This window comes from Triturus cristatus, chromosome 1_2, assembly GCF_964204655.1.
Source record: "Triturus cristatus chromosome 1_2, aTriCri1.1, whole genome shotgun sequence".
Taxonomy (NCBI): Eukaryota; Metazoa; Chordata; class Amphibia; order Caudata; family Salamandridae; genus Triturus; species Triturus cristatus.
The window spans coordinates 210,434,148-210,460,387 of NC_140580.1; the positions used below are offsets into that span (position 1 = coordinate 210,434,148).

The 26,240-nt window shown below is 40.4% G+C and overlaps 1 protein-coding gene across 3 annotated transcripts in view; it reads right to left on the minus strand.

The window, feature by feature from the left end:
- The window catches only part of COL13A1 (collagen type XIII alpha 1 chain), a 583,842-nt gene that overhangs the window by 70,563 nt on the left and 487,039 nt on the right, over nucleotides 1-26,240 (minus strand). For all 3 annotated transcript variants that reach the window (XM_085603477.1, XM_085603475.1, XM_085603476.1), the window contains 2 exons: nucleotides 17,599-17,652; nucleotides 17,480-17,515 (listed from right to left, as the gene is read on the minus strand). In XM_085603477.1, the coding sequence (XP_085459603.1) occupies nucleotides 17,480-17,515; nucleotides 17,599-17,652 (90 nt within the window). The remainder of the gene's footprint in view (nucleotides 1-17,479; nucleotides 17,516-17,598; nucleotides 17,653-26,240) is intronic.

Genomic DNA, 26,240 nt, shown 5'->3' on the forward strand with positions numbered 1-26,240 from the left:
GTTGAAAGTTTCCTGTTTTGACTAAAGCCTAGTAATTTCCAGCAAGGTTGTAACTTCTTTCTCATTGTGGTAAATCATATTATAGAAATATATTAATTCAGAGCTTATTACGGGGAGTCCCCTGGCTGTAGAGTTGCTTGCTTTAAACAATGTGCTTGATGGTCTTCTCAACCAAGACTGATCTGCAGTATACAAATGTAATTAGAGGTTTCTGAAGGAAACAAAATTGGTCATAGTCATCTGCGGCCACTGCAGGTAAGAGCAGTGGGGCAGTAGGGCCGGCTAGAGGGGATTTCCACAGACGACCACAAGGGAAAATTAAATAAATAATTAATTTTCCCTTGTGGTCGTCTCTCAAAATCCACCCCCCCCCCCCCCACCCCAGCCAGCCCAACCATCCTTACCTGCAGCGGCTGGTCATAGTGTTTAACAAGTCTAGAGACTAATCAGGTATTTCACTTGTTTTTACGTGCTATAAAGGGACTCCAGTTGAATAGGCCCTACTGTTCACATGTTATTAGGCACTTTTTCTTTTATAAATCTTAAACCCTTTTACGATGCAGCAGACTTGGATGTTTACATGCAGTTGTGCACACTTGAACAAATGCATGGGCGTTCACTTTAAAATGTTTTTCAAACAGTTCAAGGTCACTAAGAGGGTAGAAGAAAGTATTGTAGTTGGAAATTTCAGATGTCGTGTGTGTTTACTATTTTTCCATTAAAACAACAGGCACTATGATATTTGTGACTGTAAAAGAAAATAACTAAATAATCTTTGACGGAAGGACATTTGAGTATATAAAATGAGCTACCTTTGACCTGACATACTTTTTTTATTATTTTAAAATTGCTGCTGCCACATTTTCCTCTGTGATGAGGCACTTTGAAGCAATGACAATTATAGAATTGTTATTTCATAAAAACCTAACACCAATCAGCATATGAAGGTCATTGCATTTAATAAATTTGGTATGATTCATGTTTACTTGTAAAATGGGTAGAATTCTGTATTAGCAAATTAGCATTCCTATTGTACCTAAATCAATTAAATATAGACATATATGGGATTCACCATAGCATAATGATGGTAATGGTTAGATGTTACGAATACAAATCAGGCAACAAAGGCATTTAGAATAGACAAGGGATATGTCTAGGTTCGCAAGAGAAAATAATTTGAGGAATAAGGAAGGAAGTGGGATAAATCACCCAGGATTCAACACTGAAACGAAAATGGATAATCCAGGAGAAAACGAGGAGCGGGCTGCAGAGGAAGCAGGAGGAGGAAAGACCCAGGAAAAAAGGCAGACGAGATGTAAGGGATAAAGGGGACTAAGGTAGACCTGTAGAAGCAATGAATAGACACACAGACAAACAGAAGAGGAAACAAAATGTACAGATTAAAAGGAAATGAAGAACAAGGCTTGACAGATCAATTCAAGTATCTATACCTTTTCAGCTGGACTCTTGGTGCCTTGCTACTCTTGTTATTAATTAAAATAGAGTTCATGCAAACAAAGCCAGTGAAACAGTGCCATTTATTGAGCATGACATATGTGTCAATTGTTTTGTAATTCTTATACCCTACTGATAGGTAAAATCTTATGTCATGTATTTACTTTGTATATGATATATACTTCCTAAAAATAAGATGATTTCTATGAGAAACAACATTGTCTGTTGTATATGTCATCTGGGCTTAAAGGTTGCTCTATTCTAAGGGGTACCAGATGCCACGGCGGAGCTGTAGTGTTCCAGCCTTGACAGAAATTGCTGCTCTTACCATTATTTTTTAATTATTAATGATACAATGGATCAGATGTATTCTTTCATATTGCATGCTAGTATACATCTATGCTATAAAACATGAATCGAAGAAACTATAACCTATGATCATAACTTTGCAAAATGCATAGCAGCTGTGGATCAGTGAAAGTGCAAGAAAAACCTGCTGATGAACCCATGAAGATTAAAATAATAGTGTCAGAACACAGGAGTTCCTTTTTTGGTCGAGCCTGGGCAGAGCATGTGCTGCTATGCAAGGCATGCTGTATTAGAGTATGCACTTGAAGCTCCGCCCACTCCCTGCCCATATTTTTCATTGGATTGTGTCTTTGACATTAGTAAATGCTGGCTTTTGATTCTATAATTGGCTTGTTAGTTCCTCCTTAGTACCGCCTTGCCTTCATTTGTAACCTCCCATGAGGACTGGCAATTTAACTCCTGTTGTTACACCATCCGTGTTATTTAGTCTGTAAGCACTATTTTCTTTAGTGAGTTTTGTCTTACTTCAAGCACAACGTGCTTTCCTTACATTCAGCCCACCATGCGCACTTTCACTTTCCAAGCAGCCGGGACAATGGCGACCGCTTCTTTGCAATGCCATAGGTCTTGCATTTAGGAGAGTTGAGCTATTGGCATTGTAAATGACAATAGCTTAAACTCTTGCAAATGCGAGATCTATTGCTTTACAAATATATTTTTTGGGGTTGTTTCCAAGCGCCCCATGCTGTGCTTGCACTTAATAGAGGCCATGCCCCTTTCTTTAGACGTGGCTCCGCTAAAGAAAGAGGAGTAGCCTCTATTAAATGCAAGCACGGCATGGGACGATTGGAAACAAACAATATTTGCAATTCAATAGATCTCGCACTTGTGAGAATTTAAGCTATTGACATTTACAGTGCCAATAGCTCAAAATGAGAGACCTATTGATTTGTAAATGCTTATTGCAACTGGGATCAGGCTAGCCACAATAGGGTCATGTTTAGGGTTTGTAATTATTTTGATAGATGCGGAGCTATAAAAGGTTTAGTTATAGCTGGAATCTACACCTCAAGCATATTGTATGGATCTTTCCTTTATTAAAGTCATCTACAGGTAGCTATAACAGGGAGTACAGCAGCATGCTTCATTTTCTGCATTATAGTACCTGTATTAGTTGAGTGTACACCATATTTCTTTTAAGTCAATGTGGATTATGCTTCAGGCTGTCAATCTTCAGAATCCCTGTTTCTTATTCAATAAACTTTAATTATACTCCTTGACAGTAAACTTGTGATTTGCACATCTCTGCTTGCCAATTTCCCTAAGTGCAACAAAATACAGATAGGTATGAGAGCTTTCATTCTCCAGGATAGTAGGGCCTAGAACTCTCTCTCTTGCTTGACATCAGAAGTCTTGCAAATCATTAATATTCAAATGATGGTTAATAACCTTTGGGCCTGTGTGGCTTAACAAGTTAGTATAGTTTCCTGCATGCCAAGCAGCTCCTCTTGAGTGGTACCCAATTCATTTAGCCTTTCAGTGCCAAGATATGTACCCAGCCCTTTTATAAAAATGACAACATCAATGAATATGTTTGAATCAGATGATGGTTGTCTTAATGTCATTTTTCCCACAGGTTTTACAGGCTCCAAGAGAGACAGTTTCTGGTGATCTACTTCCTTGAGTTATATGCCCAGATTATTTATTGTGTAGACTGGTATATGATAACATAGAAAAACTGGTAAAGATGGAAGTGCGATAAAGTGTGGCAACTCTGTTATCAAACCCGCAAAATCTACAAAATGGAGTGGTTTGAAAAGGTCACCCCACTGGAAGTAGGCCTTGGTTTTTCAGGGATATGCTTCAAGTATGAGACTGCAATTTTAAAGCAATCACCATATTAAATATTATGTTTTGTATAGACACAGATTGAGGACGTGTTATAGTTAGCTCCAAGTTGGATTTTTATGCTATTGCACTGTTAAAATAGGAGATGATAGTAATATTGGCATCAGTATCATTTCCAAACATTTATTGATATGCTTGTTTTGCATTTTGCTGAGCTAAATGATCGTATTTCAGTATTATCCTGAGACCCTGAATAAGGACTATTGTGAGTAGCACTTATTTATATCATAGATAAGTTTTGAACATTGCTCATACAATTTCCTCAGTATGTAGTCCACTATCTGTGAACCTTGAAGAATTGCATAAGAATTTTGTAATGTAAATAAAGTTTGGTTCTGAGGGAACCCTGGAATGTCTTGTTCTACACGTGCCTCTTTTGTACATTTAGTAAAAGGGAGCTACATGGCATATATTATTTATACAATACAACATTTATATTTCTAAAGTAGTTTCATACCTCATTTGACCTTACATGTATTTTTCTTTGTATTTTATTTTTTGCTTTTTATTTGTATCTAGATTGTACATCAAAACATTGGAGTAAGTTGGATTCTAGGCCTATCAGCCATCTTTACTTATGTGATCGGTAACCACTCTTGCCCTTTGTAACCCAGAAACATACTATTGATAGCTATTTATCTAAGTTGAAGAAAGAACACATCTTTAGTAATTCAGAATATTTGCTCTCTTGACTAGTAATGCTTGGTCTGCAACATAGATGAATACTTTATTATTCTGCCTTACAAAATAATACCTGCCACTCAAACATAATTTTTCAACTTTATTTTCATTGCTTTTTTAAGTACAAATCATTTTAACATTGTGATAAACATGGAAATCTTTCACCAGCAATTCTGTTTCTCCTACTGGCAAATTTGGACTGACCTGTGTGATTGACAATCACTTTTTGCTGAATAATTAAAGTTAAGCATGTCACATGCATGTTTGCAATCTTTGTTTTGTGCTTTATTATAGACAACTCTGCACATCTTAAGTGGAATAAGAGTGATATGCAGGTTGTTTTTTTGGCATTTTTCTAATTAATCCAAGTGTTTTTTTAACTTCATACATACTAACTACAAATATATGTTCAGCTGTGCTTCTGGTTTGGGTATCTAATCATGGGGTACTTAAAAGCAAGACCCATACAACTATCATTATGTACCTGGAGAATTAGGGAAGTTGAACTATATTGACAGTTTAGAAAATACCTCTGTATATGTGTCCAGACAATGTTATCATTCAGTAACATAGACCTTCCACAATGTTTCATAACCAAGTAAATGTATTTTCTGTCTTTACAAATGGGTACTTTGATTAATTTTTTTAAATTCATGCATAAAATGTGTTTCATATTTAATAACAAAAACCTCCATATAAGGCATACTAGAAAGCTAGTGCATTACGTCTAGGATTAACATCTACTAGCCTGACCCTATCAAAAAATGATGAAGCATTGCCCACTTTTATTGCATTATTTGCTTCTCATGTTTTTCGAGGTACAGTGTTAGATACAGCTTGACTAAATTAGAAGATGTAAATAAGGTATGAAAACTGAAATGTGTCTTCTTTGTGTATGGCTTCTGATGTACGTGAGTATATACTAACCAGATGAATGTATGGTTATACTGAATGATTTGAAACTGGGATGATGCTTACAGGATGCCTGAATATATTGTAATTTGAAGACATCTGATTGAGATATGTGACATACTGGTGTTCCGTGTCAGATGGCATAGCTAGGTGTAAATTTGATTCCACTGCAATTCTTTTGTAACCATACCTGTGGGTAGGTGACTGTAAGGGGCCAAGGATGATTTAAAAGTGTATTCATTTTCATTATGACTCTGTTTTTGCTTCAGTTTGACTTACAAAAGATTCCAAATTACAAATCCATGCCTGTTTCTGAATGTACAAAGGAGACATGTGCAGTCTGTACCCAAACCTCCAGAGATGGATGAACTACTGACAACTCATGACCGAGTGGCCATGGGGGTGGCAGGGGTTGTCTGAGTTTATAACTGCATGACTGGTGGTTAGGCTAGATTGAAGAAGATCCAAACATAAAATGAGTGAGTTCTACTCATGTGGGTGAGGAGTCAAAGGTATTAGGCTTGTGCTCATGGAATACATAGGTGAATCGACCAGAACAAACTCTGTATGTGGTATTTTTATAGCGTGAACTAGCCAAATGGCAGTGGAGCTCTGTACAGGGTCAATGAAAAGCCTAAAGTCAACGAGTTATAGGAGAGGTAGCTGAAAAGTAGAAGGGTAATGCTTTGCGATGTTGTGTTCTTCGAAGAGATGCATCTTAAACTATTTCCTAAATTGGAGCAGAGCTGGGACGGTTCTGATGGATAAGGGGTTATTGTGCCAGATCCTGAGTGCATAATGGAAAAGGCCAAATGAACTATTTTTTTCATTTTGTTTTAGAATTCTTAGTCTGCAGTCTGATTGTATCCTGGCTGCAGGTGTGCTGAGAACCACCAGAGTTGGTGAGCTTGTCTGCCAGATAAGTGGGCATGTTAGTCATTATAGCTTTGTACACAATGCAGCTGCATTTGAACATGGTGCAGGACAGCAGGGGAAGCCAATGCCAATGAAGTTTCATTAGGGTGGGAGTGAAGTCATAACATTTTTTCAAGTGGGGAACAAAATGTGCTGTTGCTTACAGGATGCACCTAAGGGGTACCATTGTGGGTGTCTGGGAAGCCATGAAGCAGGGCATTACCACCATTGAAATACAAGAGTAGGAGGGTTTGCACATCAGTAATGAACTTATTTTCTGGATGAAATAGCTTGTACTGTTTCTTGTTTGATGTTCGTGGAAAATAAAAGGAATTCTGTCTTACTTGGGCTGATGATTGGGCGGATGATGTCCAGGCAGCATTTGAGGCCTTGGATATGTAAAGCAGAGGGCACTTTTAAGTAGATTTGTACAGCCGCTGCTGCTGCAGGTAAGAGCAGTGGAGCCGGGTGGAGGGTGATTTCGAGAGACGACCACGAGGGAAAATTAGATAAATAATACATTTTCCCTCGTGGTCGTCTCTTGAAATCCCCCCAACTCGGCCCCACCACTCTTACCTGCAGTGGCCGCAGCTGGATTTGTGTATCATTGGCGTATTGGTGAATCTTGATGGTGTTATCTGTGAGTAGAACATCATGCAGATCCATGTAGATGTTGAAGATGACAGGGGGCAGTTTGGAATCCTGGAGGCTGAGCAGGTGAGAGGGATCTGTATGAGGTGCCCATATGAACAAAGTTGTGTCAGTTGGAAAGGTAAAAGGAGAAGAGGAGAACCAGGGAAGGATGTTGCCGTTAAATTCCATTCAAGACTCCAGGGTGCTAATGAGAGTGGGATGGTCGACTCTGTTGATGGCAGATAAGATGTCCAGCAATATAAGGAGGCAGTGGTCATCTTCATCTGTGTTGCAGCAATATTAGGAGGCAGGGGTCATCTTCATCTATGGCGAGGAGGTCATTGTCTACGTGTAAGATAGCAGGCTCCATGCTGCTGTCTGATAAGATGCCAGACTGGTAGTCATGCAGGAGATGATGGTTAGCATTAACATGATTTTGGAGTTGAACATAGAGTAGGGGAAACATTGGTGAGTAGGTTGTTTGACCAATCTCCCATACCGCACTGTCTTTGAATAAGAAAATAGCCAGTGGATAGTATAGATACCATGAATGCAGAGCTCACAGTTCAAAATTATTCATGCGTAGACACTTCGAATAAATTGTTCTAGGAATAAAATGGAATGGAGTACTACTTTAAGGTACCGCCTGGCTAACAAAGAGAAAAAATCTATGAGCCATTTTGTAGACTCTAGCACCAAGCATGTGCATGCCTACAAAGTGGCACAACTACTTTTTATTTTGCCAATCCGTTGGCTCAGTAAATAAAAACTAAAAAAAAAAGTGGTGCAAGTGGGTGGGTGAAGCAATGTGGGTGGGGGAAGCGACATGGAGAAGACAGAATCATGGAGGGCAGGGATGGGTAAGCAGCAAGAGGGTAGGGGAACCAACACAGGGGCTTTGTTGGGGGAAACCAACATGGAGGGCACAGGGAGAGAAACAAATAGAAAGAGGAATGTTGAGTGGGGAAGCGAAAGGTTAACTGTCACTAGTGGACTGCTGTTTGACCTGGATAACTATGCCTATTGCTAGGCCAAAACCTTCCTTTTCTATACTGGTGACTCACCCCTAAGATAGGCTGTAAGTCCCCTTAGGTTGCGGGTGCATGGTATTTAAAAAGTTGGACATGTGTTTTTAAGTTTTACATATCCTGGCAGTGAAATATCTCCAAAGTTGTTTTTCACTGTGACACGGCTGGCTCTCCCATGGAGAAGCACTGGGTTACATTACGGCACTTTATAATGTATAACTTCAGTTTGGGAATAGCCAATAGTAAAGTTGGATTTTAAATTAGATGGAAAAATGCCAACTTTCTTAAATTGGCATTTTCAAAATAGTAAAGCTTCCAGTAGCCCTTTCTAAGAAAATCCCCAATTGTCACCTGGTAGTCTCTTAAGAGGTGTGAATTGCCCTAAGGAAAGGGAACAAAAGGGCCTTGGTTAAGAGGAGGTTGACCTCCTATGGACAAGATGGCTTTGGGGATGTGCCCACCAACTGTCAAAGCTTAAGGGGCACCCCCTGTCACAGGCAGATGTAACTCACTCATAGGCCTGCCCCTGCCAGTATCTAGGTTGCCAAAATGGCACCAGTGCCAATGGGGGAAACCCTGACCCAGAACTGTTTTTGCAGGGTGAGTTCCTTAATTCCCAAGACACACCTCAGGGGTGTGCCCATAACTCTGACCCAAGGAACAAAGATTATGAAATCTTGGATTTGGGCAAAGAGGTGCACTGTGGGATTGGGTAGTGCCAAACCCGAGGAACTGCTGTATGAGCATGTGCACATAAGGATTTTGTTGCTATTTGTGAAGGAGCCTCCCTCACCAACAAGCTAGTGCCAGGCTTTAAAGTGACACCCCTTACTACCTTCCACAGTACACTCCTGGACCTGTGAAAAACAGAAGGAGGACCGCACCTGCTGAACCAAAGGACTGGAAGCCAGAAGAAAGACTAAACCTGCTGTTTTACCTGCAGAGGAAAACTCAAAGGGCTAGAAATGCTCTCACTTGTACGCAGATGAGTGGACTCCAAGGGCTAATTGGTTAGCCTCATGTTAAGCTCCAATAACACAAATGCTGCAAGAAGCCTGCAACAAAGAACAAAAGGTGTGCTTAACAGTAGTGATAGTTTTGTATCTTGAAGAGTTTCCAGGATTCACATGCTGTGCATTATTCTGCCATCTATTGGTTGGGTCCGGAATTGTCATTTTTCTTTCTTTTTTTTCTGTGGGCATCGCCGACCACCATTTGGTGGTATGTCCATCCCTTGTGTTACGTGAGACGGTGCCAAGGATGTTCCTGTGTGTAGTCGCCATCTTCTGATTCTTTTTTCTTTCCTTTATAGAATACTTCTTCCTTGTTCTTTTCTTCCCCACCTGGCTCCATCATCTCCTATTTCCAGGGTGGTGGGTGGGTTGCATGTCAATCCAGAAAACTCTTCAAGCTGAAAAACTACTCCTACTGGTAAGTGATCATTTTGTTTTGCAGCATTAATCCCTTTTCTGGATTCACATGCTGTGCATTTGATTATGTGGCGGTATCCCTTTCCATGGGTTGGCTGGTATAGAATGTGGAAGTGTTAGCAAACAGGCATTGTAGTACTTTTTGCCTGACCTATGCTTCCTTGTTCATCTGAATGTCCATACAATAAAGTTTTGCAAAGGTTTGTGATGACCCCAGTGCCACTGCTGTGCAGATTGCATCCATGGGTAGGTTTGCCTTTTTCCTTGTTGAGTGGGCTCTTGGATGTGTGGGCAGTCTCACCCCCACCCTCTAATAGCAAGCCTGTATTGTTTCCACAATCCATCTTGAGATTGTTCCATTAGTTATTGAGGAAACCTTGGTTGCCTTGGTAAAGGAGACAACAACGGGTTCCCTTGATGGAACTTCTCTGTTTCTTGCAGATAGTAAATTAAATCCTCTTTAAGATCCAACCTGTATAGGGCTCTTTCTGTCTGTGTCTTTGGCTATTTGAAGAAAGATGGTTGTTGAATGGTTTTGTTGAAATGAAAGTGGGCCATCACTTTGGGAAGGAACCTTGGTTATTTCAGAGAACTAGCTTGTCTTTGTGTATTTGCAGGTATGCTTCCTGTATTCTTAGTGTGTGTAGTTTGCTCACTCTGCTTAGTGATGTAATTGTAAGTAGAAATACTATTTTGAGTGTGAGTGATGTGAGATTTGTTTTGTGCATAGGTTCAAACGGCTTAGACTGATCTTGGTGGTGCAATCCTTTTAGATCTTTCCAAGAATCTCTTCACCACTGGTGATGTGAAGAAGCTATTACATGTAGTGCCCCTGGTATAGGCTACTGTTGCTGCCACGTGTACCTATAAGGATGTGTAGGTTGACCCGGTGTCTAACAAGTGAATGAGGTAAGTCAATACAGTTTCCTGTTTTGTTCTTGTCTCCATATTTCAGTTTTTTGTGCATCAGTGAATGTATCTGTTCCATTTTACAGCATACCATTTTCTGGTGGTAGCTTTTCTTGCTTCTTTTAGGATTTCCATTTTCCTGGGCAGTAGTTTCATATGCCCGAATTGTAGATATTCAGGGGCCAAGCTGCTAGGCTGAGAGTTGCTGGCTCCAGGTGGTACACTCTCCCCTCCTGCATTGCTAACAAATCCTGTTCTGCTTTGATTGTGATAATTTGTCCCTTGGACATGTCCATGAGGTCCGGGTCCAAAGTCAGTCTTGCCACCTGTGCAGCTATGAGGATGAGGCTTGTCCCTGGTTGTCTGGCTTTTCCAGCACCTTCGGTATCAGGGTAATTGGAGGAAAAGCATATGCAAATCTCCCTGACCCATTTAGTGGCAGGGCATTCCTATCTGACTGGTGATGTTGAAGCCTGGAGGTGAAGAGTTGGCATTGTGCGTTTTTGGCTGTTGCAAACTGGTCTATTGTTGGTTCCCCAGACCTTGAATATTTTCTCCAGTGATCTTTGCTTTAGTTCCTAGTCATGGGAGCTGCTTTCTAGTCTGCTCAGTCTGTCCACCGTCATATTCTGTAATCCTGGTAAGTGGACAGTTTGTAGTGTGATCTTCCTTGGTATTGCCAAATTCCATATTTTTTAGGCTAGTTTGCTCAGGGTCAATGATTTTCTGCCTCCCTGGTTGTTGAGATAAAACATGGTTGTTTTGTTGTCTGTTTGCATTATTTATTTCGTTAGTATAGTCTTGCCTGTTATGTGTGCTTGGAAAGCCTTCAAGTCTAGGAAAACTGTCTTCATTTTCAGGTAGTGATGTATTTCAGCGCATCTGTGCAGTGTTCTACTGTCCCCGTACCTTTGGGTTGCCTGTGTGTGCTCCCCAACCTTTGTGGGATGCATCAGTTGTGATGGTCAGAGTTGGAGTTTTGAATGGTCTCCCTAAGGTCAAATCTTTTTGATTCCCACCATTGTATCTCCTTTTGTAGTTTTCTGTGACAACCACTAGATCTTACCAACTCCAAGTGACTTGTGACCATTTGTTGGAGAACCATTCCTGTAAGGGACGCATGAGAAGTCTTGCATGTGTTATGAGTGGTGTGCATGATGCCATCATGCCCATTAGGTACATGACAGTCCTCACTGTCAGAGACCGTCCCCTCTGGTAGAGGTGAGCTGGCTCTGTGATTGCCATTGCTCTCTTTGGTACTGAATATGCTGGTGCTGTCTTTGAGTTTAAGTTTGGTCCCAAGAACACCTTTACCTGTTCTGGTTGTGGTGACGGCTTCTTGTGGTTTATTGTGAAGCTCCTTCATTGCAGTGTGGTGATTACTGTTTAAATATCCTCTTGGCATTTTTGTTTTACTAGCCAATCACCCGAGTATGGGTAGACATGGATACCTTGTCTTTTTAGGTGTGCTGCTACTACTGTGAGGCACTTTGAAAAGACCTGTGAGAATGATTTTATGCCGAATGGTAGCAATGTGAATTTAGTAGTGGACTCTGTCCAATACAAATCTGAGGAATGTTTTGTGTTTCATAGGTATGTGTAGGTAGGAGTCTTTTAGATCTAAGGTTGCCATATAAATCCCCTTCCTAAAGAGCAGAATTACTCCTTGAAGTTTGTCATCTTGAAGTGTTGTGTATGAATGAATTTGTTTCGGAATCTGAGATCCAGGATTGGTCTCAGAGTTTGATCTCTTGTCCTTGAAACCTCTGTGGTTTGTGGTGGTTCTTTGATACATTGTATGCAGTATCCATTATGTTCAGAATCCAATTGTCAGAGGTGAGTTTTTCCCCACTCCTGTGGGTAATCTCTTATTCTGCCTCCTACTGGTGTTTTGTGTTGGCATGTGTTGCAGTTGGGTGAGTCACTTGCCTGTTGTTCCAGCCCATCTGGGGGTCTGACCTCTGCCCCTTCCTCTTCTACGAAAGTGCTGCGTAGCAGGGTGTTGTCACTGTTGGTAAGAGGTTTGTTGCAAGGCTTGGTGTGAGCTGCCCTGTGCCTGCTGTTGCTGCTGGTCCACTGTGAATGATGCTCTGCCAGTGGGCCTTCAGGATGCTGTTCCTCCTTTTCTGAAGAAACCCCTGAATTGTAGTGCCCCATTGCCTTTGCCATCTCGTTTTTCTTTTTGAGTTGTTGCATGTCTTCTTATTGTGATGCCCATGCATATCTGTCTGCTGGCAGTGTCTGCTGCGTCCAAGGCTGATTTCAGGCAGGTATCTGCAATGTTTCTCCCCTCTTAAATCACTGCCTTGGCCCTCTTTTTGTACTCCTTTGGGAGGTGTTGCATAAGGGACTCCATCTCATCCCATTGCTGATGTCTGTACCTGTTCAACAGGGCATTTGAGTTGGCAGTCCGCCACTGGGTTACAGCTTTCCTATCCATCTTTCTTCCCACCAGGTCCAGTCTCTTACTTCCCTTCTCATTCCATTTTCCTGTGGATGTATGCACATTGTTTCTTTACCTGGTGGCTGCAATGATGATTGAATCCGCAGGAGTGTTTCCCTGGACATATTTGGGATCTTGAGTAGATGATTTATATTTCTTTTTTACTTTGGGTGTAACTTTCCTTGCAGTGACTGGTTCCTGGAATGCCTCCTTCCCCAGGCCAAATATGCTCGGGGGCAAGGGTAAATATAGATTCCCCTTGTTTGGTGGCATTATGGTCTCAAGGAGAAAACAAGAGTCTCATTTTTTCTCCTCTCATTAGATCCCATAAGTCTCTGCAGCCCTCTTTAAAAAACTGTTGTAGAGGGATAGGTCATCTAGAGAAGATGGCCTTGAAGGGTAGCTGTCCACACCTTCTTCTGGGTACTCGGCGTTGGGATTGTGCCATGATTCTTCCTTGAAGCCTGTAGCCTCTTCAGCCTCCTTGAGTTCGAAGAATGTTTCTGCTCGCTCCTCTTTGTGAGGTTCTGTTGTTGCAGCGGCCTCCAGGGCTAACTGGTTGTCCTCGGTTGACGTTGAAGGCTTTCCTGGGATCCAAAAATCCTTTAAGGAGTCATCAAAGTCCTTCTTCCTTTGCAGGAGTGCAGTCATTTTGGCCTCAAGTCTTCTCGTCTTCTTTTTGACCTTGAGCGCTTTCTGTTCGGTGTTGGAGAAGTTCTCTTTTTTGATATCGACAGTTCTACTGTCTCTGGAACCTTGATTTTCTCTCTTGCTCCATCTGGAGTGGATGGAATCATTGAAGGCTTCGATGGTGTCTTGCCTCCATCTGTATCCCTCAGTCAGTATCATTGTGGCTCCTTAGGTTTCGGCTTGCCTTCAGTCGAGGAGTGTTTCGACGCTGAGGCTGCTTTGTGGGACTTATTGTCGGAAGGTTTTGGGTCTGAGTTTTTTGCGGTTTTGTTACCTTAAGCTTCTTTTTTTTGGTGTCCTTTGTGACCATTTTGGTGCTTGTTTCTTCTCAGCGCCGGCCACTTAAATCTCGACGTACTCCTCATTGTCGCTGGACAGGCCTAGGCCCTTCAGCAAAACCTGTATCTTCTGAGTGATGACCATGGTGGTGTAGTGTTCTGGCCTCTGTCTTCGTCATACCTTTAGCGTTTTAGTTACACATGCAGCACGGACCTCACAGTCCTCGTCTTGGTGGTCTTCCGGGAGACAGAGATTACAGACCTCATTGAAATCTCTCTAGGGAAACTTGTGGTTCCAGTTGGGGGCAGAATTTAAAGGGTGTGTTATCTGTGACCCCTAGCTGCCTTCATTCTCATACAATGCCTCTATTACTAACAGGGTCCCCTATTGGTTGGAAGAGAGAAGGGTCTCCTTTTCTCTCATCACTGTTCCTTTTGCAGTCTTCGGCAAATCAGTGGATTTTCGTCCAGAAAACTTTTGATTTCTTGAGAAAACTTTCAGAGCTCCTCCACTGCTTCCAAACCCACTGACAGAAAAAAGAATCTGAAGATGGCAACTACACACAGGAACATCCATTGTGCCGCCTGACATCACACAAGGGATAGACATACCACCACAGACGGTGCCCACAGAAATAGAAAGAAAAAGGAGAAAATTAAAAGGGCCATTCCAGGCCCAACCACTAGATGGAGAAACAATGTACAGCATGTGAATCCAGAAAAGGATTCATGCTGCAAAAGTTCCAGTTCCAACTGGATTTGCCCTCGACCCTGCTGGTGGCTACTTAGATATTAAGTTCTACCTCACCAAATGGTGCCCAAAAGGTCCTGGACCCATGGCTGGTGGTAGAGTGTACTCTCTTCACCTCAAGGTTCAAAACGACACACTTAGACATTTTTTATGAACTTTTTCTTAAAAGAACCAGAGGCTACCACAGGACCACTGCCGAACTGCAGCCACCATTGTTGCATCGCCAGTCGGATTCAACTTGCTAGTTTCCCATGCCAAGAGCAGCTCTACTTCCAGAAACGCTTCTAAGTCCCAATGTGGAGGATTTCACCGTGGCCAATGCCAGGCAGAAGTCCACCGTCGTTGAGCCCTCCATCGTATCAATTCGGCAGCCTGCCACCGAGAAAATTCCTCCAAAAACAAAAAGAATAAGAACCTGAGTATGATCTTGACAGACATGGTTACTCTGTCACAAACGTGACAGATATCCCATCCGCCAAATACAATTCCATTATATCCTATGGAACTTGTAATATGGTGGATGGGATAGCCATCACATTTTTGACAGAGCATCCCATCCTCCAAGATCATAATATGGCCCTAAGTCAGAGGGTAAACTTTTCACTGGGATAAACCTAGTTCCTGTAGCCAACCTGTGCTTCAACGTAGTTGGCCTTAACTTTTAACTTTGACCCGGTCTAGCACGACCAGATAGCCGTGGTTGGTGCTTTGCTCTTTTTGGCACTAGAAAACTGTAAAACTCCTAATATTCATATGTCTGGTTCCCCTAATCCGATTTTTAATGTTTTGGTGTTTGTTTATTAAATGTATCCTGTTTTTATACATTGGAGTGGGATTTTTATTGGGCTGTGTGTTCGACTTATTAACTGTTTTGGTAATAATAAATGCTTTACACATGTTTCCTTTGAGTTATGCCTGACTGCTCTCTGCCACAGCTACCCAGGACTGAGCCACGGTTTAAGCTAAAGTAACCTAATTGACCCTGAGTAGTGACATAATTACTTGGTGAGGTCTCCCAACCACCCCAACTAATAATCCATTTTCTCATAACTCCTTTAACAATTAATGCTTAAATATGTGTAATTGTGTAATGCAGCAGCATATCCCTCAGAAATTCAATGCTCCCTTTAGGTTCATGGTTTTGCATCGGTGCTTACTGAATAGACATGGACAACTGTAATTTGGTATTGTAAATTGCACTGCAATGCATATATGTGTTTTTTAATCTAATTTGGGCAGTATATATTTACATGGAAATAGTGAAATGATACAAGCATGTATAATACACCCAGTGTGTTTGTATGTGTGCTTGTGCGTGCATGTGTGTGTGCGTGCATGTGTGTGTTTGTGTGTACAAGTTGAAAGCATTTATTGAAATGTAAAACAAAAAATGCAAGCTTTCAGCATGGATTTCCTAAGAACAATTAAGAGTTTTACTGATCTGTATTTTGGCAGGACAGAAACCAAAACATTGTCTCACAGATGTCCAGATTATCTGAATGTACATGCAGTTTGGAGTTAGGTTTAGGTATATAGGTCCAGTGTTCAGTTTGTACTGGCACACCACATGGGGTTTTAAGTCCTCTGCTTGCTTGTTTATTAGATTTTAAGGAACAGTTCTTATGTTTTTATGACATTTTATTTTGAGCTGCAAATGCATTGCCAAAATGTTGCAATTTAGGAGAGCACAACACTATCAGCCTACTATTTTTAGACTATTCCAAGTCCAAGTTATATTGTGTTTCTCATTCCCGCTTATATATGTTTATTACACTCTCTCTCAGCAACAACTGAATTAAACATATGCATAGTGTAGTTTATTAGCGTGTTGAATTCTCGCCGAAGTGACAACAGTTAAACCTTTTTTCTCTCATCTAGATTTAAGCCAACTGAAAACGCCTACCAAATCTGTTAGGGTGAATTAAAACAATAGGAGAAATAAAGAAATGAGGATGAAGACCCTAAAGGTAAAACACTGGAACAGATGTTAAGTAAAGCTAGAGGTGAAATAGTTACAAAAGTGATAAATCTTACAGACACATGAACTTGGTACTGCACGGCAAGGAAAACGTTAATGGTTAGTGAGAATCCATTCTTTCAGCATGCCTAAACCAAGAATTACCCTAATAGAAAAAACTACATCCATTAATTTAAAATCAACATATAGATTTTAAATGTTTAAGAGTACACCAATGATTATTAAATAATGTAATAAGAAAGTTCGTATGGCAACTTTAGTAAGCATGATTTTGAAGATAGATATGTTTGTGGTTGTGTGACATTTAGGTAATTGTCCACATTTGCTAGTTTAGCCTGTGCACTGTAAATTGTTTTTTCTCTGTCAATGAGGAACAGCATATAAAGTTAACTTTTAGATTTATGTTCATGTGGCATTCATTTTTATCCCCAGAGAACAGAAATGTAAGTAAACTAACAAGCTTACCATTGGAAAAACTCTTTTCAAACGTCCAGTGCCTTTAAAATTAGCATCATTCTTCTAACCACGTGAATCTCAAAGTGGTGTTTTGTGCCATTGTATATGCTGTTAGGTGGTAGTGCGGTCATGCGTGACAGCACGTTGCAATCAGATACCATTTATGCTTTACTGGAATTGAAGGAAGAACTAGGGGGATTCCAATATCAAGCACTATGTGGAAACAAGTGGGTGGAGAGACAGGTAATCTTAGGTCCCTTCTTCTCTTACCTACGTCCCCCTAATGCATACCCATACAAAAATGAAAACAACACTTGATGGAAACAAAGTCGGGCTACATAAAACACACAAATGCCCAAGAAGGTCCTACAGAAGATGGTGTGAATGTAGTTCGGGGAATTTTTGTTTGGTGCACCAGTGAAAATAACTTATTTCTAAATCAAGGTTGCCCATAGTGCCCTCATCCATTCTTTCTACTTTTGCTGCTAGTGGAAAAGAGTAACGTTTTCCTAAATAGCTGGAGCCTAAAACGGCTACACAAAGAAACGGCTGCAGAGCAAGAGATAATAAAATTGTAACTTTAGAACTTGGCATCCAGGATCCAATGTTTGTATATTTGCCAGAACGATTTTTTTTCTATTAGGGTAATTTAGATATAAATTAATGTGAGCAATCAGAAAAGAAAACTTAAATGTTTGCTTACCCGGCTTCCTTTTTCACTAGGTGGCCCTTGTGCACCCTATAATAAGATGTTCAAATATAAATGTTAATATGTTTAAGGCTTTATTGCTAATTAAAATCGGAAGAAAATGCAATACATACAGGAGGTCCAGCGGGTCCTGTTGGTCCTATCGTACCTGGGTCTCCTTTATTTCCCTGTAGTATGTACAAAACATTTTAATTAGAACCAGCTTTATTAATATGTAATATTTCAAATCAACGTGCCAGTTGTGAGGAAGATTTCCTTTCTTACTTTCAAACCAATGAACATTAGAGGAAGATTAGAATCTAATCAATATTGCCATTTTATATGGCAGCATCTGCCATTCATTGCGTGCTCTATACATTCTGTTAGTTCACAATTTAACTGACATCTTACTAAACAGTTTTGGCATGCAACTTTCCCATCACCAGAAAAATGTCATTGGCAAATGTGGAAAATCTGCTTTAGATAATAGTATTATTCTCCATTGTTACTGACATATTTTTTTCGGCGAGGCTTCCAGCAATAGTTTCTTTTATTGCCCAGAGTCAGGGGCTACCTTCGGGGCGGGGGTGGGGGGTGGGGGGGGGGATGGTGTGGGTGGAGTGTGAACCCCCCCCAAATAAATGCTTTCTTGGCTTGTCAGTTAGGTCTGGGGGCCCTGAGTCAGATCTGCTATGCCTGTGTTTGTTTATCTTCTTATCCTGATTTCACTAGAATGTTTTAACTTGTTAATTTTTGGACCAGAACTTAAATATATATTTATATAGAGACCTACTTAGCAAACAAATATCAGATCTGCACCCATAGGAGTACTCTTTGAATGGATGCATATTTACTATTATTTGGAATTCACAAACATTGGCAATAGTAGGCTTGGAAAGCTGTACCTGTCTCAGGCTTCCAGGCATTCTACTGGCAATCAAACCCCCAAAAAGTGATAGGACAAATGCTTGCAAATAGTGTACCCTCTGGCAATCACTTTGGTGGAATTCCAAATGATCAGTTTTCGCCCACTGTGCCGCACTAGACAGAGGGCCTGATTTAGGGACAGAGAGGTGGAGAACTTTATGTCTGCCTTTACTCCACCTGCCCGATTTGGAGATGTCTGCAGCCTCATCTCTATACATTGGCAAGAACCACTGCCATGGCAGTTCCCTTCAATGTAGGGAATGTTTTAGGGCCGGATCCATCAAACACGATGGCTGGCCATCAAAGACTTCCAGTGTTTTCTATTTTTTCAAAAACAAACTTCCAAAGCGGGAGTCTGGGGTTCATCTTTCTTTTTTTAGTGTCCCTCATCACCGGGATATAGCTGGGGGCAATGAACAGTCAAAAATGTAAAAACCGTCCGACTGCTCAGTCTGAATAGGCCAGATGGTTGGATGGTTTATACCCGACGGCCCTTAGTCTATTGGGCCTTTGGAGAAAGGTTTACAACAATGGAGTATATTTTACTCCGCCAGTGTATAACGTGCAGTCAGCCCGGCTTAAAATGAGGTGGGTGGACCTTGAGTTTGGTGGGCAGGGTACAGACAGGGTGCTCCATCACTGTTAGCAATGGAGTAGCTGCCCACTTAACTCTAAATCAGCTCCAGAGGCCCACCTAATGCTAAATCAGTAAGAGCCCTCTTTCTCATGAAAACATTCCATCCCAAACCTTGGTCATCTCACCCATGTACCTTGCGGCCCAATGCTTTTTTAGTTGGGAAATTTGAGACCCCCCCCAAATTGCACTGACTAAGCTACACCCCTACACAGAGGCTCAAATCCAGCTTTCCTCCTTCACTTGAAATGCTGTGTTAGGTGGGGTTCTGAACACTCTGCAATGAAATGAGTGTATGTACTCAAGTGTAACTTCTTTGGAAACAAAAAGGTAACTTTGTATTTATTTCAAGTGTCAGGTGTACAATTGGTTGATGGAATTACAAATAATTTAAAGATGTTATGCTAAAGGAAAATGGAAATTACAGTAAATATCATTACATATAATGGATTGAAATACACAATAGGTGCCTATTTAGTTGTTTTTACAGATTACCTTGCTGTTTTTTCGAAATTCTGTAGAATCAAAGTTGGGACACATTTGCAGTGGGCTTATTGAGGTCAGCAGTCCAATGAGTACAAAAGACACAGTTGGTAGAAAAGAGCAGACATTTCCATCATGAAGAAGTTGTGAAAAGCCACCAACTACTGCCCTTTTAGTGCCCTTCTTCTGGCATCAATTACACATCTGTAAAATTGAATAAGGAGGTACCAATGCATTCCTGAATGTGTGCTTCCATCTCTTGGTGCAGAATATCATGTAAAAGTGTGTATAGCCCATCTGCCTTGGGGCTGGTGGTTGGGGTGAGAGTGGAAGAAACCATAAACTACTAAGGTACTGTGAGACTAAAAAGAGTGGCCCAGGGACCATCTTGGGTTGTGCATCCTATGGGCAGTGAATGTTGCAAGGCCTTGGTTTCTTCCCAAAACCATGCCGGGTATGGTTTATGGCACAGTGAAAGCTGGTGTGGCTTTGCCTGCACCAAAGAATACTAGGCCCTAGTCACCGAAGTTGAAAACAAAAGGGTGAGTGCAGTCAAGAAATACATCCACCATTGCGTGATTCTTAATTGACTTCCAAAGCCTGGGCTTGGGACTCTTTCACTATGACTTAACAGAACTGCAGGTAAGGATGCATAATGCACTCCATGGCATAGAATAACATAGTATAGTTATGTAGCTAAGCAGTGACTTGAGGACAGGTACACTGACACAGGACACTTTTTTCTCTGTAGCAGGTACATGGAAGTTCTCCCTATACTAGTTCCAAATTAAATGTGTGTGCTATTCATGAAATCTTTTGATAGATATTTTAGCATATTGTGAACCACTGTGGATGACCTCATGAGAGAATAATTACCACCAAGCTAGATTGTGCCTAGACTCATGTATACAACATACTTTTCTTTATGGTAGTTTAAGAGCCTTCAAAGGAAACACTGTGGTCTTGAACAATTGACAACAGGGATCTAACTTTCAGAATAATGAGATAAGGAAGATGCTGTCTTGCATCCTGACTACAAGCAGCACTTGAGTTGTTTGGTGCCTGGTTGATATTAAAATGAACTAAGCTTACAGCCAGTCTTGATCTTTAAGAAGGATAGACAGAGAGACTGAACTGTGCGCTCCTGAAGCCATATGGAGTGTGTCCTTTAGTCTTTCACCTTGGATCCATGCTGTTATACGAATAGTAATAATAATAACAATTAGATTTTATCCCCTGGCATGATATTGCTGCTGACCAACTTAGTTGTACACAATTTAAATCTACGAAGGATAGAAGAATAAGTAGAAATTGTCAGGATTTGAACTTGTGAGCTGTTCACAGCAAATGTCAGTAGGAAGTGGTTACCTCATTGATCAGTGTGGCCGAATTTCTCCCTTCTGTGCTCTTTGCTTTAGCTTTGTTAGACAGAGGACAGTAAATTAATACTATTCTCAATGAATAGAATGCTGTCCACATACCTTTTTCATAGAATGTTCTGGTACATTCGCTGTGGAATTGGCTATTAAAGTGGTCAAATGACCATTTAGTGCTCTAAATTGTTGATATGGGGACTTAGTCATTATTTCTGTTTAAGATTCCACAATATGAAATATTCCTCAATCTTTTGCTCTTTCATGTTTTCAAGGAAACTCTTAAACAGCTATCTTATCTTAGCCCACTATACTTTCAGTAACGTTTACCAGTGGCTTGATGCAAGAATTGATCTAAGCCATTAATTTATTAATTCCAATAATCAAACAGCAAGTGTTCTACATTCGGTGCAAATAAGTGAGAGTTTGCTTCTCATCATGGGACCATTTTTATGAATTGTAAAAACCTGAATATCTTTGTCTATGAGATTGCCTTTAGAAAATGTTTAACAGAGTAAAATATATTGCTAAACAAATTTGTAAACAGATGCCTATATGAAAGCAACATTTTCGCTCTCATTTTAAACTAACTCTTAATAGAATTTAAAAGTAAACCAATATGGCTAAGAAAACTTGAAAATAAGAAAAGTGGACTAGATTAGCAACCGCCTTATTATAGAGGTATTGGGCACTGCTAAACTAAGAAAATAGATGTCTTTCTCTTCTCAGCACAAAGTGCAGAATCAGTCAATATTTCTGCTTTATCAAGCAAATGTACGTGAAACACAAAATGTTTGGCCCCATATCTTTTTCACTGAAACCATTTCATGTGAAGCATTTTTTGCTCTACTGGACACCTGTCTATCATTGTATTTATGTTAAAAGGCAAGGTAACATTTATTTTAGGGTATCTTTTCCACATGTTTACCTCAGCTGTCTAATTACCAAAGGTTTTCCTATTGGAGTCTATCTTATGGTGCAATAGCACCAGTAAATTACATTCTTTTCTTGAGCATTTCACATCATGAATGGTCTTTCTAAAAATGCATTTTTAAGTGGCTATCTAGCTGTAGAATTGAAATGAGGATACCCAATGATAAGCATTAAACTTTTTTAACACCTTACCAGGTCCTTGTTTGCTTCCCCAGAATTGATGTGGACGAAGCCAGCAATTTGACTAGCTTGGTCCTATTTCTCTTTACCTGTGGGCTTCCAGGGACTTCGCAGCACCTTACCTCTCTCAACGTTACCACAGTATCATCAATGGGAGAGTTTTGACTTTGAGAAACCCTCTCTATCTATGGTGCTACAACATTGAGAGGACCTTGGCATCCAGGAGACCCTTAGTTACAGTGTCCCTGATGATCTATGGTGTACAAAGTCTGGACAGCCCAGGCTGTGTTGGAGAATGGACTGTTAAAATTTGAAGGGCTCTCATAAAAGATTATTGACACTAAGTTTGTCCTAGGTAAATAGCAAAAACGTTTCATTAGAACAAATAGAATTCCTACAGCTACAGCCTCATGCAAGCTTATATGCACTCACCCTCCAAGTGCAGACCTTGCTCTAAAACAAAATATGATGACTGTACTTCTTTCAACCACAAGTTGACGAGGCAGTAATTCATGGTAATGAAGCCCATCACATCATCTTCATACTACATTTTGAAAGACACTCTGTCATGTAGTTATCTGAGGAGTTTTGAATAGTATGGTTATTTGTAAGACATCTAGCATTCCTCACTCCCAGAAAAGACCTGTTGCTAGTTCCACTGACACAATGTGGGTGACAACATAGAATTATTGAAAAACACCAAGGGGATCCATACCACTAAATGTCTCATAATATTGTCACTATCATTTAGTTTATTTTAATATGGAATATGTGACCATACTATTTGTGCTGTGGTATGTTGGAAGTTGGAGAAGTTGGGTATGAAGTCCTGCTCAAAAGCTCTCATCCATAGCAGGGTAAACTCAGCCTTATTCCTTTCAGAGGAAATGCAAACATATGATGAAGATATAAATTGTTTATGAATACTGTATGGATAGTTTACTCTTGAAATACCTCTAGCTGATGGATTGTTTTTATATTTTAGTTTACAATCAAACATATGATGGAGGTAGAAAATAACTGTTTCTTTTAGCTGTTTTCAACTTTAAAAGGCAGAACATAGGAGGTAGCTTGTAGATAGAAGCAAATGTTATTAATGTTATTTCTGCTTTATTGACATTTGTAGTTCGCCCAAATCACACAGCAGAAACATGGAGAAGTAAACACGCCAATCTTTAATCACAGTGATCGCTAGATAAAATAGTTCTGAGGCATTTTATTATATCACCAGTATCTGGGCATCAAGATGGGCAACATTGTCTCCCAAGACCAGCTTTTACAATGTTTATTGTTCGGTAGCTCATAATAGTGCTAGTTTTGGCTAAGATTTGTTTTTGGTCTTTTCTTGTCAGGATTATTTAAGAAAAAAAATTAGGTTGACAATCTTTGGGCCTTGTTTTGTAGCTATTTAGTACCTCCTGTTGGACTTTTGCCAATACCTCAGACATTCATGACATTTCAGCAGGATAAAATGACAAAATTAGGCATAATCTTACACCTCTTCAAGGTCTTCTCATAATAGAACATAAAGAACAATAAAGAGAGTGCTTTTCTATAACATTTAGTGATTTGGTCTGGAATTGTTTCTGTTCCCTTTTTTTTTTCTTGGGCATCGTCGACCACTATTTGGAGCTAGGTCCATCCCTTGTGTGAAGTCAGACGGTGCCCTGGAATTTCCTGTACGTGGAACCCATCTTCAGGTTTTTTTTCTTATCTTTGTAAATAAGGGTATGTCTTTATCTTTCTTGTTTTTAGTTCTTTCTTCTTCTTTTACTTGATCTTTTCTCCCAACTGTTTGCTTTCCTCATCTCTTGGGAAGTGGGTGGGTCGCATGTGAATCCAGGAAACTCTTCAAGCTGCAAAACTACTCCTATTGGTAGGTAACCATTTCATTTTGCAGCATGAATCCTCTTCTGGATTCACATGCTGTGCATTAGATTATGTAGTGGTGTCCTTCCTTGGGATGGTTGGGGTAAGTTGTGGAAGACTTTGCGAACAGGTGTTGTCCCACCTGAGCTTCCTTTGTCATCTGTATATCCACAAAATAATGATTGGTAAAGGTTTGTGGAGATACCCATGTAGCGGCTGCACATAAAGTGTTTATTGGCACAATGGCCATAAAGGCTAGGGTTGCCCCTATTTCCTTGTTGAGTGAGCTCTTGGCTGGGAATATAATGTTTTTCCCACTGAGGAATAGCATACCTGAATTGCCTCTACAATCCAACGTGCAATTTTCCCCCTTGTAACAGATGCACATTTGTTGGACTTATAGTGAGAGATAAACAATTGATTCCCTTTACGGAATTGTTTTGCCTCCTGTTGATAGTATAGTACGGCTCTTCTTACATCCAGGGCATGCAGGATTCTTTCTAGTCATGTTTATGGGTTTTTGAAGAAAACTGCTAGCTGAATGCTTTGGTTCATGTGGAATTTGCTTAATGAGGTAGGAACTGAGGGTTGGTTCTTAGGACAATTGTTTCCTTGTGGATTTGCATGTATGGTTACTCAGTAGATAATGCTTGTAGTTCACTTACTCTCTGTAGAAATGTTATAGCAATTAAGAATGCAGTCTTTATTGTGATATACCGGAGTGCTGCTTTGTGCGTGGGTTCGAACGGTTCTGTGATTAGCTGTGTTAAAACTGTGTTTAAGCTCCACATACAGACTGGAGCCTACCTTGGGGGAGCAATTCTTTTGGAACCTTTTGATGACTGGTGACGAGAAATTACTTTTGCATGAAGCTCCCCTGGTGTAAGCTACAATTGCTGACAAGTGCACCTTGAGGCTTGCGTAGTTGATTTTACTGTTTAGCAAGTGAGTAAGATATATTAGCACTGTTTCCTGTGTAGATATTGAATTAAGGGTATTGTTCTCCGTACACCACATGAGGTACCATTTCCACTTAGCTGGGTAGCATTGTCTTGTGGTTGACTTTCATGCCTCTTTTAGTATCTCCATTGTTGTTGTGGCAATTTCAAATGTTCAAACTCTATGCACCCAGGTGCTAGGTTGCCTGGCTGAGTGCTGCTGGTTCCGGGTGAAATACTTGACCCCTTGCATTGTGAGAAGGTCCTTTTCTGCATTGTATTTATCATGTGCCCCTTGGACAGTTCGAGTAGGTTTGAGTACCAGGTTTGACTTGCCCATTGAGGGTCTATGAGAATTACGTTTGTTCCTGGCTGTCTGACTTTCCCCAGTACCCTTTGTAGTGGAGGAACTGGAGAAAAAGCATATGCAAATGTCCCTGACCAGTTTAGCGACAGGGCATTCCCTTTTAGAAGGTGGTGTTGAAACCTGGAGGCAAATAATTGGCATTTCTTGTTCCACCGTTACGAATAGGTCTATGATTGTTGTCACCAAGAGTATGAATACCTTTTGCAGACTCCTTTGCTTTATCTCCTATTTGTGTAAGCTGCTGTTCTGCCTGCTAAGAAGATATGCTTCTGTGTTGACCTTACATGGCAGGTGAATTGTCTGCAAACTGATTCTCTTTGGTATAGCCCATTGCCATATTTCCTGAGCTAGCTTGCTTAAGGTAAATGATTTAGTTCCTCCCTGTTTGTTGAAATAAAACATTGTTGTAGTATTGTCCGTTTAGATCAATACTGTTTTCCCTGCTATGTAGGCTTGGAATGCTTTTAGCACCAGAAAAACAGTTTTCATCCAAAATTCCAGAGTCTCTTCCCTTGTTTCCAGACCCAATGGCAGAAAAAAGAATCTGAAGATGGCAACCACACACAGTATCTTCCTAGGCGCCGTCTGACGTCACACCAGGGATGTACCTAGAACCAAATTGTGGTCAAGGACGCCCACGAAAAACAAAAAAAAAGGATACAGAAAGAATTCTGGACCCAACCCTAGATGGCGGAACAATGCAAAGCATGTGAAACCAGTAAAGGATTTATGCTACAAAATGTTGTTCTGTACAGCCAAAGTTTTGAAGCACTCCTTCATAAAACTGTTTGCTGTATTGAAAAAAAACCTACATTAAACTGCGTTAACTCATTCAGGCTGCATGAACTGTATGAAACTGTAAATAAGCCTTCATTTCGGATTTTCCTTTCATTAAAGGAATTACATTTGAATACTGTTTCTAGATAAGGAGTTTTATGCTAGAACATGTTTTGCAGAGATGGTTCTGTTACAGATTTTCATGTTAAGTAACTAATTACTACTTATAAAATGTTTCTACAATGCCCATCCCACAATGTTATGTCCTAAAGAAAGTGTATTTGTTTTAGAAATG